The following is a 17,623-nucleotide window of genomic DNA, read 5'->3' as shown; positions in this document are numbered from 1 at the left end:
TTTTTTTTTTTTTTTTTGCGATATTATTACATACTTTAGAACTTTAAATAACCAATGTGATTTTTTTTTATTTTTTATTATTATATTTCAGTATTTAAATCAAAATTTTTATAAATAAAGTAAAAAAATAAATTTAAAATAATTTTCTTCAAATATTTTTAAGTAAAATTTAAAACAATTATTATTATCATAATAATGTATATTTTTAATTATTATTTAAATATCAAATGAAATAAAAATCACTTTAAAAATTATTTTAATAAATTTTTTTTCTTTTCTAAAAAACTTTATTCCTAATTAACGACTCAAAGATAAAAAAAATAGATTGATATTTTTGAAAAGAATTAAATACTTTTTTAAAAAAGATCTCTAAACATTTTGCGATAAATTCTTTTTTTTAAATTTACCGGTCGATTATTTCAGCCTATTCTAATTTAGCATGCTTAAAAAATTGATCTATGCTTAATAAATTTTTTATATTTAAGGTCAATAATCACTTTCAATTAAAAATTATACTAAATTGTCTTTCATTATCTAATTATGATAAAATAAGCCCTAATTTTAAATTATTTTAATTTTATCGCATTCTTTTTTTCTCAATTTCGTTAGTAATAATAATAAATACTAATTACAATGAAAAATTGTTTGATTTTTAAATAAATATTCCTGTATTGTAACCCCGATAAAATTTTTATCAACTATTGTTAAACAACAACGCTATCAGACTTTGATATCAACATAAAATTAGTAAGTGCGGATCAACTAGTTGAGTTTTGTAGTTCAATTTGTTCAGCATATTTAACATGTTCTGCAACTGTAAAAAATTTATAGTATTTTTAACTGTTATAATTGTTAATAATAGTATATTGGCGCTTACTAAAAATTTTGAATGGAAACAAGATTTTGAAAATGACTGTAAGTATTTTCTTCATAATTGAAAATTTATTTTTTAACTTATTTTATTTTATTTTGATTAAATAAACAAACCCAACAGCCTAGGGGCCATTAACAGGGTTAATAATACAACAGTTAGTATATAAGAAAAAATTTTTTGATTTGTAACAAGATAATAGCTAGCATAGTGATTTCATATTTAATAGAATATTAATATTAGTATTAATTATAAATATTCTATATTATAGATATTAATTATAAATATTAATAATGATTATAAATTTAATAGATAGATTGCTAAATGAGTAGACCATTGATGTGTTAGCAATTGCAAACCATAACAAAAAATAATTTTTTTTATATTATTATTATTTATTTCAGCCTTGAGGGCCTAGAAATAGGACTGAGTACATATAACCTTACATAAACTTAATTCTATTAAATTACATTTACTTATTTTACTTATTTCAATCCACAGATTCGGTAGAATCTGGCGCTAAGTTCCGTTCAAATCTGCTGTAAACGGAGCGCCAGACTACCGACTGTGTTTACTGTAAGCAGAACGGTATTTTGAGGTTGCAAAATTTTATTTAATTCTACGGTACTTTTTTTTCCTAAATTGTATATTATAACAGTAATTCATACTTTATTTGACTGTTATTAATTAATTATATTCACTTATAACAATTAATCTACTTGAAATTATTAAATTCAATCCGAACAAAACAGTTTCACTGTAAAAGATCGCGCCAAGTCCACCTTCATAAGACTATTAGGGAAAAAAAAAAAATTTTTTCTTTACAAAAGATACAAAATAAAAAAATCTAAGTAACCGATATGATTGTTTATGATTTTCGGAAATTAAAAAAAATCTTATTGTAAATTTAAAAATTAAATAAAAATTTTAGAACGTATTTAGTGTGCGTGGTTGCAAAATATTTTACTTTTAATGAAATTCGTAAAATCTATTTATTAGGACTTTAAAAAAATTGAAATGCACAATGATGCACACCACGTACGTTCTAAAATTTTTTTTTTAATTTTTAAATTTACAATAAGATTTTTTTTAATTTCCGAAAATCATAAACAATCATATCGGTTACTTAGATTTTTTAATTTTTTTATTTTGTATCTTTTTGTAAAGAAAAAAAAATTTTTTTTTTCCTAATAGTCTTATGAAGGTGGACTTGGCGCGATCTTTTTACAGTGAAACGGTTTTTGTTCGGATTTTAGTATTTTTTGTAATTATAATGAAAATTTACAATTGGTACCAACTTAAATCTCGCGTTGGCAGCATTTTTTACTGCAAACTATCCCCTTGAAGCTACAGCTTATGTAGATATAATTCCAGTGCATCCTGGCGGCCGTAAATGTAAGCTGTGAATTACTTTTTTTAACTGTAGTTGCATATCTATAGGAGGATTACTACACATTTTTATTTTATCTAGTCTGTGGCGCTGACCTTTCTCCATCAAAAAAAAGTCTGGATCGAAATTTCTGAGCGAGCTATAGTATGTGATGATAAAATTTAATAATTTAAAGTAAATAAATTGTTATAAGTGAATATAATTAATTAATACGGTGAAATAAATTATGAATCACTGTTATGATAAACGAATTGGGTAAAAAGTACCGTAGAATTAAATAAAATTTTGCAACCTCAAAATACCGTTCTGCTTACAGTAAACACAGTCGGTAGTCTGGCGCTCCGTTTACAGCAGATTTGAACGGAACTTGGCGCCAGATTCTACCGAATCTGTGGATCAGCACAAACTATAGCAACGCAAAAATTTCGATCCTGACTTTTTTTTCGATGGGCAAAGTGATCTGCCACAGACTAAATAATTCGAGAATGCATAGTAATCCTTCATTAGATGGGAAACTACAGTTAAAAATAGATATTTCACAGCTTGCATCTACACCCGCCAGGGTGCGCTGGAATTATTTTTACATAAACTGTAGTTTCAAGGGGATAGTTTGCTATAAAAAATGCAACCAACGCGAGATTTAATTAAGTTGGTACCAATTGTAAATTTTTATTATAATTACAAAAAATACTAAAATCCGAACAAAAACAGTTTCACTGTAAAAAAATCGCGCCAAGTCCACGTTCATAAGACTATTAAGAAAAAAAAAAAATTGTTTTTCTTTACAAAAATATATAAAATTAAAAAATTAAAAAATCCCAGTAACCGATATGATTGTTTATGATTTTCGGAAATTAAAAAAAATTTTGTTATAAATTTAAAAATTAAGAAAAAAATTTTGGAACGTACTTGGTGTGCGTCATTGTGTATTTCAATTTTTTTAAATTTTGCAACCGCGCACACTAAATACGTTCCAAACTTATTTTTTAATTTTTAAATTTGTAACAAAATTTTTTTTAATTTCGAAAATCATAAACAATCATATCGGTTACTTGGATTTTTTAATTTTTTTATTTTATATATTTTTGTAAAGAAAAAAACAAATTTTTTTTTTCTTAATAGTCTTATGAACGTGGACTTGGCGCAATTTTTTTTTACACTGAAACTGTTTGTGTTCGGATTATTTTAACTTAATACAATGAGTAGAATTCTTTCTGTTACTTCTCTATATAATTATATATTTTCATGATACATTTTTGCACTTTAACGGTTCTATCTTATTTTATATTTTATATTTTATAACTTTCTGGTATTTACACTGCCTATCTTTATTTTATCACACATAATTAAAACAATGCAAAGTTGCTTCTTTTCTTTGTTATCCTTCCATTTTCTCCTTGGCTTTCTTTCGTATGCCGCGTTTTTTTTTCTCTATTTCTTTCAATCAAGTAGCTGCTTCTTTTTTTCCTTCACTACTTAATATTTCTTCAATTGAAAGCGCTGTTCTTTGTACCTCTTCGCATTCCTTCCACCAGTGCACTATTAAATCTTGTCCCTTGCCGCAAAGCCAGCATTTCTTCTCTTTATCACTTTTCCAAGTTTATAACAAAAAATAATAGTAATTGATAAAATTGAAAAGAAAAAATAATAATATTAATAATAATAAGAATAATAATAATAATTATAAAAGTTGTAGCAATTGCACATAATTAACACTATTAAGTTGATATTTTGCCAAGTGATGCTGTTATACAGCCACTAAGTTAGTTTGACAGTACCAGGTGTAAATAATTACCGAACAAAAACAGTTTCACTGTAAAAATCGCGCCAAGTCCACGTTCATAAGACTATTGAGAAAAAAATTTTTTTCTTTACAAAAGATATAAAATAGAAAAATTAAAAAATCCAAGTAACCGATATGATTGTATATGATTTTCGCAAATTGAAAAAAATTTTGTTGTAATCTTAAAAATTAAAAAATTTTGGAACGTATTTAGTGTGCGTGGTTGCAAAATATTTTACTTTTAATGAAATTCGTAAAATCTATTTACTAGGACTTTAAAAAATTGAAATACACAATGACGCACACCAAGTATGTTCCAAAATTTTTTCTTAATTTTTAAATTTACAACAAAATTTTTTGATTTCCGTAAATGATATACAAAATCATATCGGTTGCTTGGATTTTTTAATTTTTCTATTTTATATCTTTTGTAAAGAAAAAAAATTTTTTTTCTTAATAGTCTTATGAACGTGGACTTGGCGCGATTTTTTACAGTGAAACTGTTTTTGTTCGGATTTCAGTATTTTTGTAATTATAATAAAAATTTGCAGTTGGTAATAACTTAAATCTCAAGTTGGCTGCATTTTTATAGCAAACTATCCCCTTGAAGCTACAGTTTATGTAAAAATAATTGCAACGCACCCTGGCGAGTGTAGATGCAAGCTGTGAAATTTATTTTTTTAACTGTAGTTTCCCATCTATTGGAGGATTACCATGCTTTCTCGAATTACTTAGTCTGTGGCATGTCACTTTTTACATCGAAAAAGTCAGGATCGAAATTTTGAGCTTGCTATAGTTTGTGCTGATAAAATTTAATAATTTCAAGTAAATTAATGGTTATAATTGAATATAATTAATTGATATCAGTAAAATAAAGTATGAATTACTGTTATAATATAAAATTTAGGAACAAGAAGTACCGTCGAATTAAATAAAATTTTGCAACCTTGAAATACCGTTCTGCTTACAGTAAACACACTCGGTAGTCTGGCGCTCCGTTTACAACGGATTTGAACGGAACTTGGCACCAGATTCTACCAAATCTGTGAATTTGATAATTAGTAACAAGATTATTTTGTTCAAATTAAAACAAATTATAAAAGTCATTTAAGAGCGCAAATCTTGTATCATGTAATATACGGGCCTGGTGCCCGATAAATCTGCTAGTATTGACATCACCAGTTTTAATGATCTTACAGCTAATATCACTCAAACTCTCAAATAAGATCCAAAAAAATTTATAAAAAAACTTATAAAAAACAACATACAAAAATTAGATAATAAATATCATTTTTAATTTTATAAATTTATTTTATTCATTTATTTCAAAATTGCCTTCTCAGGAAGTTTCCTTCCTCTTTTTAAGAGGTATTGTTTGATTAAATTGAATGAGTATTTGTATTTGACTATATATATGTAAAAAATAAAAAGAAAAAATTTATACAAGTATGAATATTGAAAAAATATTTAAATATTTGGAAAAATCATAAAAAAGTACAATTTCAGGTAAAGAAGAACGACAACCAGTTGTTGAATATTACAGAGAAAATATTGTACAATATTTACTATTTTCCCAACGAGTTACTTGGGACGAAGCTCGTATGATTTGTAAGAGTTATTTTTCGAGATTAGCTATACTTGACACCATGGAAAAAGCTGTTGCTGTTGCGCGGTTATTGGCAGATTCGAACATAGGTTTGAAAGAGTAGACTGATAAAAAAAATGAACTTGATTCTCTCAAGCGCTACAAAAAAATGTTGAATTTTTGGTAGATTTTACTCAAAAATTAATTATCATCAAATAAAATTCAATAATACATTAAAAAACAAAATTAATACCGCTTGGACAAGAGAAAAAATCTCAAGCCCAGAAAATAATTTTGAAGAATTTATTTTGTCTCAAACAAATAAATTCTTGACCACCATGAAAAAAAAAATATATGTTGAAATACATAAAAAATCTATAAAAAATAAATAAATATACATAAATTATGTATAGTAAGTATATTTTTAATAACTAACTTTTGGCCGATTTTTATATATATATTTCATATATTTAAAATATATTTTTTTTATGTTTTTAGCTATGTATTTTAAGATATATCTTGAATACATCTAAAATATATTTAAAATATATAAAATATATATAAAAATTGGCCAAAAGTTAGTTATTAAAAATGTATTTACTATAAATATTTTAGGTTCTATGACTGTATATCCGCGGACAAAATATCCCCGACAAAATATCCTGGACAAAATATCCTCAGACAAAATATCCTTAAGACAAAATATCCTTAGGACAAAAATCCATGGATAAAAATCCGTGGACAAAATATAAAAAATTGACATATCAAATACAAATAAATTTACACGCGGATACTCTGAATTGCAACAGTTGTTTATTGAAATTAATATTTATAGATTATTATCATTAATCATTAATACATTTAAATCATTAATATAAAATTGTTTCATAAACATGTTGTAAACTCAGAAATATATAAATAATATTGTTATTAATTGTCAACATTGATATAATAATTTTCGTAACTATAATTAGAAAACTATAATCTTATTTAATACTATCACAATTTTTAATTATATTAAGCGTTTAATCATTAATGCTGACAATTTTAAACACGAAAACTACGAATTGCAACAGTTCTTTATTTATTATACCATTAATCATTAGTACTTTTAAATAAAAATATAATATTTTTTTTATCAAATATAAACTCATAAATATCTAAATGATAGTCACTAATTGTCAACATTAATAGAAATTATTTTCGCGACTCGACGCAAGTAATTAAATTTATCAGCAGAATCATAATCAAGAATAATTATAATTTAATTATATAATATAATTAAATATAATTTAAAATTAATTTTTTCTAGATAGAAATTTTTATGAAAGTTGATTTTTTTTTAATTAGTTTGTTTTTTTAATTAATTTTATTTTAATTTGAAATTAATTTTTTTTTTAGATAGAAATTTTTTCAAATTTTATTTTAAACGCGGGTAATTATGTTGCGCCCTTTTAACATGGTTTTGTGTGTGTTTATTCGATATTAGACCAACACAAACGCGGATAATCATGTTGCGCCCTTTAACATGGTTTTGTGTGTGTTTATTCGATATTAGACCAACACAAACGCGGGTAATCGTGTTGCGCTCTTTTAACATGGTTTTTGTGTGTGTTTATTCGATAAACACCCTTAAATTATTGAGGGTCAACTTAACACATTTTAATATTAAAAGTATGATTATTAAATTAAAAATATTATTGAACTTAAGAATATTTTGTCCACGGATTTTTTATCCATGGATATTTTGTCTTAAGGATTTTTTGTCTTAAGGATATTTTGTCTAAGGATATTTTGACAAGGATATTTTGTCGGGGATATTTTGTCCGCGGATATAGAGCCCGGTTACCATATTCCATATTATATATATATATATATATATATATATATATATATATATATATATATATATATATATATATATATATATATATATATATATATATATTTTTTCATGGGAGGACTTAAATGAAATAAAATTTGAGTCAAAAACAATTTTTTACTTTAAAAACTGTTCTGCTTGATTAAAAATAATCAAATTCTTCAAAATGATATTTTTGGTTCAAGATTTTATTTCTTAAATCAAGTTAATTATTTTTATCAGTGAAAAAACAATAAAATAGAGTTAAAAAAATTACTTAATTTGTCTAAATGATTTTTTATTTATTAAAAAAATTTTGCTACTGAAAGAAATGGAAGACACTTGGCTGGGAGCCAAAAGAATAGACTTCGTATGGTACTGGATGGACAGAGATGCGGGACCGTGGAAAAATGTATTACCGACGGAATCTAATGTAGAAAATTTCCCACCCTGGAGTCGAGAACCCGTTCGACCCACAAAAGAATGCCTTGCTATTGACCGCCAACACCATCAGCATCCGAATTTTATCGACCTTGACTGTCGGCTTCAACGACCGTTCATTTGCCAAAAAAGTTGTCGCTTATTCTATGAGTATTAATGATTTTTATTTATAATTCTTTTTCAATTAAGTAATAATTGGAGCTTCTGGAATTTTTAGAGGACAGCGAAATAAACAGTCCGATTCCTTCAAAATGGGTACAAATTAATAGAAACACGTTTACGTTGTACCATGGAAAAGTGACGTGGCAAGAGGCTGCGATTTATTGCAGAACACAAGGTTCCAGATTGGCAGTTATTAAAAATTTAATTGTAACTCATATTCTTTCTAACAGTATGACGAAAACTCGCCCAGGTAAGGAATTAATACTCATAAAAATTTTTTTTTTAGTTTTAAATTGAAATTCGTTCTTTTGATCCCCAAAAAAATTATTTTTTCCAAATTATTAATTTTTTTATTAGAATAATTTATCAGAAAAAATATTATGATATAATTACTCATTTACAAGCTAGTACACAATTTTTTTTTTTTAATTTGTTAATTTTTTTAGTAAGATATTTTCATAAAAAAGGAAGATTATAATATGATTATTTGTATACAAGCTAGTACACAAAAAAAAAAAACAAAAATTTTTCGTATAAGAAAGAAAAATTTTTTTTTTCAAAAGAGGATTTTTTCATCCGACCCTCGAAAAAAATTTTTTTTTTTAAATTTATTAATTTTTTTAGTTAAATATTTTCATAAAAAATAAAGATTATAATATGATTATTTGTATACAAGCCAGTGCACAAAAAAACAAACATTTTTGGCATGAAAAAAAAAAAATTTTTTTCGAAATTTTTCCGAAAAAATGGCCTCTCGCTCTTAGTTCCGAAAGTGGTTATATTTTTACGAAAAACAGAAAGCATTGCAATGAATGGTATATTCTAATCTTTCATCAGAAGTGGGGGAAGGGGAAGGGGAAGAGGTAGTCGAGTATGCTTGACAATGAGCGGAACTTTCAGAGTTGCCGTGAGGTGCCGCACATAAAATTTTTTTGTCCGTTTGAAGACAGTTATTTCAGAATGCATAAGTTCTATTTATTTTTAAAATTAGGTATCGCTTCTCGGCCTGATGGCTAAGATCAAAGTGTAGTATCTGTTCTTATCAGCTTAATATCTGGTACGATTCTCATTGAGAATCCAGTATATTAACCTGATTTTTGAAAATTGACGGAACTAAGGGGCTTGCTCCGAGTCTGTCGTGAGTTGCCCGGCATTGCAGTGACGCCGGAGTCAGCTCGATAATTTGTATTAAACACAATTCCTTCTTAGTTCATAAATGATTTGAACATAAATCGTCTTTAAAATAAAATAAAATTTAAAAGGAGACAAAAAGTTTATTTCCATGAGAAATTTCGAAAATTTTTGAAGTGAAACTTCTTTATTGACGTATGAAAGAAATTTTTTAACAATTTAAAAAAAAATCGTCACGATTTTCGGTTACGCGCCATGTTTTTTTTTTATTAAAGTTTGGTATAGCGACGTAAAGAATAAATTTAGTAAACATAATTAATTCTAAAAACAATTAAAAAAAAACAAATTAAATAATAATTTAAAAATAAAACAAAACACAATTAGAAAATAAAAATATGCATACGTACATCTTTTTTAATTATTCCTTTCTAATGATTTATTTATTGATTTTGAATTCTATAAAATCATTGCATGTCTACAAGATTCACTGTCATCATATAATTGTATTACTTTAAATAAATAATTCCAATTATTTACTCATAACCTGTGTAATTGAGTAAGTTATTAAATATCTGCTTTGAATTATTTTTACTAAGTTATCACATGAAATATCAATATTAAAGTTCGTTATATATTTTTTGTAAACTGATTAACTAATTTTTAGATTAAATAATGGCAACAATGGTAATTACAATGCGATGATAATTGATGAAATACAATAATTATAATAAGAGCAATGATAAAATAAATTACTCATATTATTTGTATGCATGGCTATAATACTAAAATAGCTTTAATTTAATCCGGAAAAAATTTTTTTTTCTTAAGCCTCATCTAGCCAATTTCTGTGAAGTTGTAATAAGTAGTAAAAAAATTATATGTCATAAAGAAGTTTCACTTCTTACCTGTGTACTTATCTGGTACACACACATATTTTTTTTGCTTATATTAAATTGATCAAACTCTTCAAAATAGAATTATTGGTTCAAGATTTTTAGAGCAAATCTGGCCGTATATTCTCGAATTCAATAAAAAAATTTCTAAATAAGAATATTTATACTAAAAAATTTATATTAAAATAATATAAAAAATTTATATTTAATTAATTTTATTATTTTATTTTAATTTATATTAAAATAATTTTATTATTTTATTTTAATTTATAGTAAAATAATATAAAAAATTCATATTAAATTTACATTAAAAAATTTTTGTATAGATTTCGAAAGTGTGTGGATCGGAGCGTATTTCAATGACGGTAATTGGATTTGGTTATCAACCGGTTCAATTTTAAACTCGCTAACCGACGAGAGTGGATACCCACCCTGGAGATACGGCCGTCCTGAGGCGAACAGCGGATGTCTACTTCTCGACCGGCACATGGAAAAAAATTCAACGTTTCTTGAAGTTTCTTGCGATCACAAGCGCAGTTTTATTTGCGAAGAATGTAATAATATTATTTAATTAACTGTTAACCAAAGAAACTATTCCTGTTTTTTTTTTTTACCAAAATGAATTCCAGATACCGACGATGAGGAAAACGACTGGTGGGATGACCCAATCAAGTTTTCATACGACAATAACACATACGTAATATATCCACTTGAGAAAACCTGGAACGAAAGTGCTTCTCACTGCATTTCTTCAGGAAGCGTACTAGCTCAGTTGAACAATATTAACACAGTAAGCATGATAATTGAAGCGATGGGCGACCACCCTCGTGAACTATCCCACGTTTGGCTGGGAGGTCACTATAATCCGAAAACCGACGAGTGGTTCTGGAGTTCCAGCCACAAGAAAATTCCAAAAGATAAAGATGAAAGTGGATTTCCTCCTTGGACAAACATCGAAGGTGATGATGGAATTGTTTCTCAACCTTCCTCCACTTGTCTCAATTTAGACCGTGCCGATCATGTGAAGGCGCACTTCTATGGCCTGGATTGCGATAGCAAGCAACCATTTGTTTGCAAAACCAGTGAGTTTTTTTGCGAATTAATTGTTCATGCGAAAATAATTTGAGTCATTATGAATTTTTTGGAAAATTCAAATTGAGAAATGAATTTTTTTTCAATGATTTAATTTGGCATAATATAATTATAATTTTCTTTAAGAATGTAAGAAGAAAACAGTGAGCCGAATTTAATGAAATTTTTTAGCGCGAATAGCAGATTATGTAATTTTTTTGGATATAAAATTAATAAGGTAAAATATTTGGTTAAAAATAGATGACTCTATATCAGTATCTAATTGAATTATTGTGTGAGCAAAATTTTGAATTTAATTAATTATAAAAAAATATTTATTCCAAAATTTGAATTTCATATAAAATTTATAATCAAAAATTTTTTTGCACACAGAAAGAAAGGTTCACTTGAGCCAAGAAAATATTTTTCTTCATAATTATTTACTTGGGCGAAAAACAAATTTTTTTTTGACACAAGAAATTTCACTTATTCCAACAAATCAATTCTCTTGCTTCAAGAAATATGTTTCTTGATCCAAGACAATTTATTTAATTCAAGAAAATTTTCTTGTTTTGAGAAAATTTCTCTCTTGCTCCAAAAAATTGAGTTCTTGACAGAAGTAAATTTTCTTGTCTTGAGAAAATTTTTCTCTTGCTCCAAAAAATTAAATATCTTGATAGTAAATTTTCATTAATATTTCTATTGACTAACATGTCAAATGGGAAGATCAAATAATATTGAATCATTTTTTTTTCATTCAATATGTATAATTGCGCGCTAAAATAATCTAAAATGGGTATCAAATATTCAAGAGAAAAATTTTCTCAAGATGAGAAAATTTTTTTCTCAGCTGAAGTAGGTGGCGCTGCTTCCCTAAAGTATCTAAAAATCTTGATCAAATATAAAAATTTATTGTATCAAGTATTAATGATAATTTGAATTAAGAAAAAATTACTTCCACCAAGAATAGAATTTCAAGAAAAATTTTTACTTCGGCCAAGACAACTTTGGTCTTCCTTCGGGCGACCGAAAATTTACTTGAGCCAAGAATTTTGTTCTCCAGTCAAGAAATCTTTCTTTCTGTGCAAGAGTTAATTGGCTCAATGTTAAAAACTTAAAATTAAATGATAGAAAATTATTTATTTTATAACAGCTTGTGATATTCCGCCGACAATTTCCAACGGAACATGGAACTGCATCAACATATTAAATGGCCGGGAGTGCAGCTTAAGGTGCACCAAAAACTTGATGATAAATGGAGTCAACACGATCACCTGTACGTTGAACAACGGATGGATCGCGGGTGAAAATCTGATGGAGTTTCCCACTTGCTCTAATATATCTGACTACACTCGGCGCATCATACACTCCCTTGGTGAAGATATTCGAAGAAGTTCGGCTTATTATCTTTTGATGGACCATTCCGCGCAGAATATCAAATCTTCGGCTCTGAAGTTTGCTCAGAATATTTTGAAGGCTTTTCCGTATGAATTTTTATATTTAATCTAGTAGAAAATTATTCTAAGTAGCTTTTTCATTTTTATTTGATTTTTTCCAGAAAAAAATTTTTTTTTTCAATGATTGTCATTTTTTTTCTTTTTCTCTCAAATTTTAAGGTCCTTCATACATGCTCAAAAGTTTCTAGAGTAGTATTTTGTAAAAAAATTCCAGATTAAAAAATATATACAAAACAAAACAATAATCCTCTGCATAAATTAGAAAATTTACAAGAAATGTCAAAAGTTTTTTTCCAAAAATTAAAAAAAAAATATCAAAAATATCTCTAAATAATTATTGTGATTTTTTTTTTATAGAGTACATTAAAAATTAAAATTTTAAAAAATAATTGTCTTGATAAGTCAATTTTTGAAAAATTTTTGGATATTTGAAAGTAAAAAATTAATTTAATAAAATAAAAAATTAATTTAATAAAATAAAAAATTAATTTAATAAAATAAAAAATTAATTTAATAAAATAAAAAATTAATTTAATAAAATAAAAAATTAATTTAATAAAATAAAAAATTAATTTAATAAAATAAAAAATTAATTTAATAAAATAAAAAATTAATTTAATAAAATAAAAATTAATTTAATAAAATAAAAAATTAATTTAATAAAATAAAAAATTAATTTAATAAAATAAAAAATTAATTTAATAAAATAAAAAATTAATTTAATAAAATAAAAAATTAAGTTGAGAAAATAAAAAATTAATTAATTGAAAAATTGAAAAGGATTGGGTTTAAAAATAACAGACTCAAAATAATTATTATACTTTTGTTAGGGCGTCAAATCAATTGAGAACAGGAATGACGAGTTACATCACTGATCCTCCTGTTTTTCTATCTTTTAATCAGACCAACAATTGTTTGTTGGTATCTGCGTTGAAGTACTTGCAGAATAGTACCTTGAAAAATATAACCGTGGTGGCTAATATTAAGCGAATCAACAAGGATATTTCAACTTACAATGGACGCAAAATAACAATAAGTACAATAAGTTTTTAAAAAAATTTATTAAATTTTTTTCCTAAAAAAGTAGAAAAATTTGTGATGAAATAAAAAAATTTCTTCTAGTCGCTGTGATTGATTTCGATCGCGGATCACACTACGTAGACATTCTGATGCACTTCAAAGCAATAGGTCATCATATCACCATTATCGGATTGAGAGAGCACTTGAAACTGTTGCTACCACTCGCGACAATTGGGTCTGACCACCGCGCGAATTTGTTCTTATTTCAGGATAATGAGTTTGAAATGATTGTCAATGAATTGCAAAGTACGTAAATAAATCTAGATTTAAAAATTTTTTTAAAAAGAAAATATTTAAATGATTTTTATTTTTGTATTTAGAACAAAAAAAGAAACTTAAATGCGCAGACTACCCGGTAAATTCAACCGCTAATAATTTTGTGGTGGTAGAAAAAACCAATTCAGGAAATCAACCGGCTAAAAATCCAGAGCCAAGCTTGATTTCTACTTCTCCGAGTCAAATTAAGGAACAAGTACCAGCTACTGAAGAAAATCCACAGACTTCGATTACCGAAGGAACTACTACGGTTGAAAATGATTATGATCAAGAAAGATAAATTTTGAAAATTTGATTATTAATTAATATTTTGCAAAATAACTGAGTTTTTTTTTTAACAGTAAATTCTCATGAATTATGACTTCCTCTGGCATCTGTAGAAAAATTAATAAATATTGTTATACTTATAAAATTTTTAATTAAAATTTTAATGCGAAAAAAAAATTTTAATGGAAAAAAAGTTTTTTTTTTTTAAGTGAAACTTCTTTATCGACGTATGAGAGAAATTTTCTAGCAATGCAAAAAAAATCGTCACGATTTCGGTTACGCGCCATGTTTTTTTTATCAGAGTTTAGTATAGCGACGTAAAGAATAAATCTAGTAAACATTATTAATTCTAAAAACAATTAAAAAAACAAATTAAATAATAATTTAAAAATAAAACAAAACACAATTAGAAAATAAAAATATGTATACGTACATCTTTTTCAATTATTCCTTTCTAATGATTTATTTATTGATTTTGAATTCTATAAAATCATTGCATGTCTACAAGATTCACTGTCATCATATAATTGTATTACTTTAAATAGATAATTCCAATTATTTACTCATAACTTGTGTAATTGAGTAATTTATTAAATATCTGCTTTGAATTATTTTTACTAAGTTATCACATGAAATATCAATATTAAAGTTCGTTATATAATTTTTGTAAACTGATTAACTAATTTTTAGATTAAATAATGGCAAAGTCTAAATAATGACAACAATGGTAATTATGATGCGATCATAATTGATGAAATACAATAATTATAATAAGAGCAATGATATAATAAATAAATCATATTATTTGTATGCATGGCTATGATACTAAAATAGCTTTAATTTAATACGGAAAAAATTTTTAACTTCCCGCTAAGAAAATCTCAGATTTTCAAAAATCGGGAAGTTATTGGTTTTACCCCGTTTTACAAAAATCAAGTTTTCATCAGATCTCGACGTTTGAAGGTCACAGGAAGCTTCCCTGACTATCCCCGCGAGGGTGTCACTATGTCTGTATGTATGTATGTATGTGTGTGTGTGTGTGTGTGTGTGTGTGTGTGTGTGTGTGTGTGTGTGTGTGTGTGTGTGTGTGTGTGTGTGTGTGTGTGTGTGTGTGTATGTAAGTATGTAAACCTCTCATAACTTTTGAATGGCTTGACCGATTCGATCGCGGTTGGAGCCATTCGAAAGGGCTTGTCCAAACTTAGATTTTGGATATAATTTGGACTGATAGGTTTCGAGAAATCTAAAAAAAACTGTAAAAAAAAATTTTTTCAAAAGTGTTTTTTTTGGAATAACTTTTGAATGGCTTTATCGATCAACTCCAAAAACTAATCAGCTCTTAACCTTGAAAAACCATGTTGATCGCCGCTAATCCGGTCAAAATCGGTTGATTCATTCGAGAGATATCGTGCAGGAAAGAAAACCTAAAAAAGTGTTTTTTCGGAATTACTCCGAAATTTACAGTTTGATCAATTTAAACTTAAAGATTTTTCAAAAGGCTTAAAAAACTGCGTCGAATGCCGCCAACTGCGTAAAAATCGGTTCATTCATTCAAAAGTTATTGCGGTTTGAAAACTCAAAAAATAGTGTTTTATCAAACTTTTATTAGACTTCTGAGCTCGAAGAGCTCAAAAGCATAGAAATGATATCTGTTTGAGCTCGGAGAGCTCAAAACAACACATAAACTGTATTTTTGAGCTCGAAGAGCGCTCAAAAACGGCATAAGTGCAATTTTAAGCATCCAGGTATGGAATTAGCGGGAAGTTGCAGGGATGGCCTTCAGGGTCAACCGTTTTCCTAATTTTTTTTCTTAAGTCTTATCTACCCAATTTCTGTGAATTTGTAATTAGTAGAAAAATGATATGTCATAAAGAAGTTTCACTTCTTATCTGTGTACTCTGATACACACACATATTTTTTTTTGTTCTTTTAACTTAGTAAAGTTTCATGAATTATGAATTCTTCTGGCATCTGTAGAAAAACTTATAAAATTAATAAATATTGTTATAAAATTTTAATGCAAAAAAAAATTTTTTTTTTTAAATTTTAATAGAAAAAAATTTTTTTTTTTAATTTTGTCCATAAATTTTTTTTTTAATTTATATTTTAAAACATATTACACTCTTATAAATTTATTAAAAAACAATTCTGATTTTCTCAAAAAATGTATCAAGAGAAAAATTTTTTTTTTTTTGCACAAAAAATATAAATTAGAGCTTACATAAAGTGTTAAAAATAATAATAATAATAATAATAATAATAATAACATTATAATATTTATAATAATAATATTATAAATTATGCGACATAAAAATGCAAAAAAAATAAATGAAAAAATATATTTATATTGCTCTTTTTTCTTTGGCACTTTATTAAAGTAATTTTAATGTAATATTTACAATTAATGTGTTCTTATTGTAGTATGGCATGTCATATTACAAAAATCATCAAATGACATATTATTAAAATGCCTTACAAAAATTAATAAATGGCGTTTTTCGTTTTTTAGATACAACATTTTTATATAATTATTTCTTAAGTATTAATCTAATAAACTATTTCATTAATTAACTAATCAGCCACTGTTATCATCTATTAAATAACCTTGACGCTGTATATGCGTTATTAAAATATTTAAAATGATTCACAACAGGTTAATATTGAAAATGTTTGCAAAATAATTTTCTATAAATAATATTTTTCAGCACCTATAAAAATACAAATCTAAATTTACTGACATTAAAAATATTAATATTGTTATTGTTAATAATTTATTTTGAATTAATTAATCTTTTCAAGGCACCTTGATGAGTATATACAAAAATATAAAATTTTGATTTTTAATTGAGCTCAATTATAAACAGATTTTTCTATCAAAATTTATGTAATATAAAATTATTATTAATACTACATATTACATTTTATAAAAATTTTTTAAGTACGCACAATTTTACCAATAGAACAACTACAACCTATGTGAAATAATTAATAAACAATAACAATTGTTACACTATTTTCGCTGTATTAATTGCACAATAAAATAACAAAAAAAAAAAAAAACCAACTAAATTTTTTTTTTCTACAATTTAGCACAAAAAATTTTATTTTCAAGTTTTAAAATTTCTTATGAGCAATGAAATTTTTACTTTAATACTTGAAAATTTTTATGAATCACAATAATAGATAAATTTAATTTTTTTTTTTCGAAAAAAAAATTAACTTGATTAAAGAGAAAAATTAAAAAAAAAAACTTTTTTCTAGAAATAATAAATTTTATTTGATTAAAAAAACTTTTTTTTAGTGTAAAAAATTACTCAAGCAAATTTTAAACTAATTGTTGGTTTTTTTTGCTATT

General features: G+C 25.6%; 1 protein-coding gene and 1 non-coding gene across 2 annotated transcripts; both read left to right on the top strand.

Moving 5' to 3' along the window:
- Positions 1–788: 788 nt before the first annotated feature.
- Positions 789–14,372, top strand: LOC123260363. Its single transcript, XM_044721413.1, has 10 exons — positions 789–915; positions 5,551–5,739; positions 7,820–8,062; positions 8,149–8,343; positions 10,444–10,671; positions 10,747–11,199; positions 12,342–12,672; positions 13,476–13,681; positions 13,768–13,971; positions 14,046–14,372. Exons 1-10 carry the CDS (start codon positions 804–806, stop codon positions 14,279–14,281), a joined length of 2,397 nt encoding a protein of 798 aa, XP_044577348.1. The 5' UTR covers positions 789–803; the 3' UTR covers positions 14,282–14,372.
- On the top strand, positions 9,087–9,277 carry LOC123262334. The gene has a single exon (XR_006508923.1). It is a non-coding gene; the product is annotated as a U2 spliceosomal RNA (small nuclear RNA).
- Positions 14,373–17,623: the final 3,251 nt, after the last annotated feature.

Source organism: Cotesia glomerata, linkage group LG3 (genome assembly GCF_020080835.1).
Source record: "Cotesia glomerata isolate CgM1 linkage group LG3, MPM_Cglom_v2.3, whole genome shotgun sequence".
In the NCBI taxonomy this organism is placed as follows: domain Eukaryota; kingdom Metazoa; phylum Arthropoda; class Insecta; order Hymenoptera; family Braconidae; genus Cotesia; species Cotesia glomerata.
This window is presented reverse-complemented; position numbering and strand designations above follow the sequence as displayed.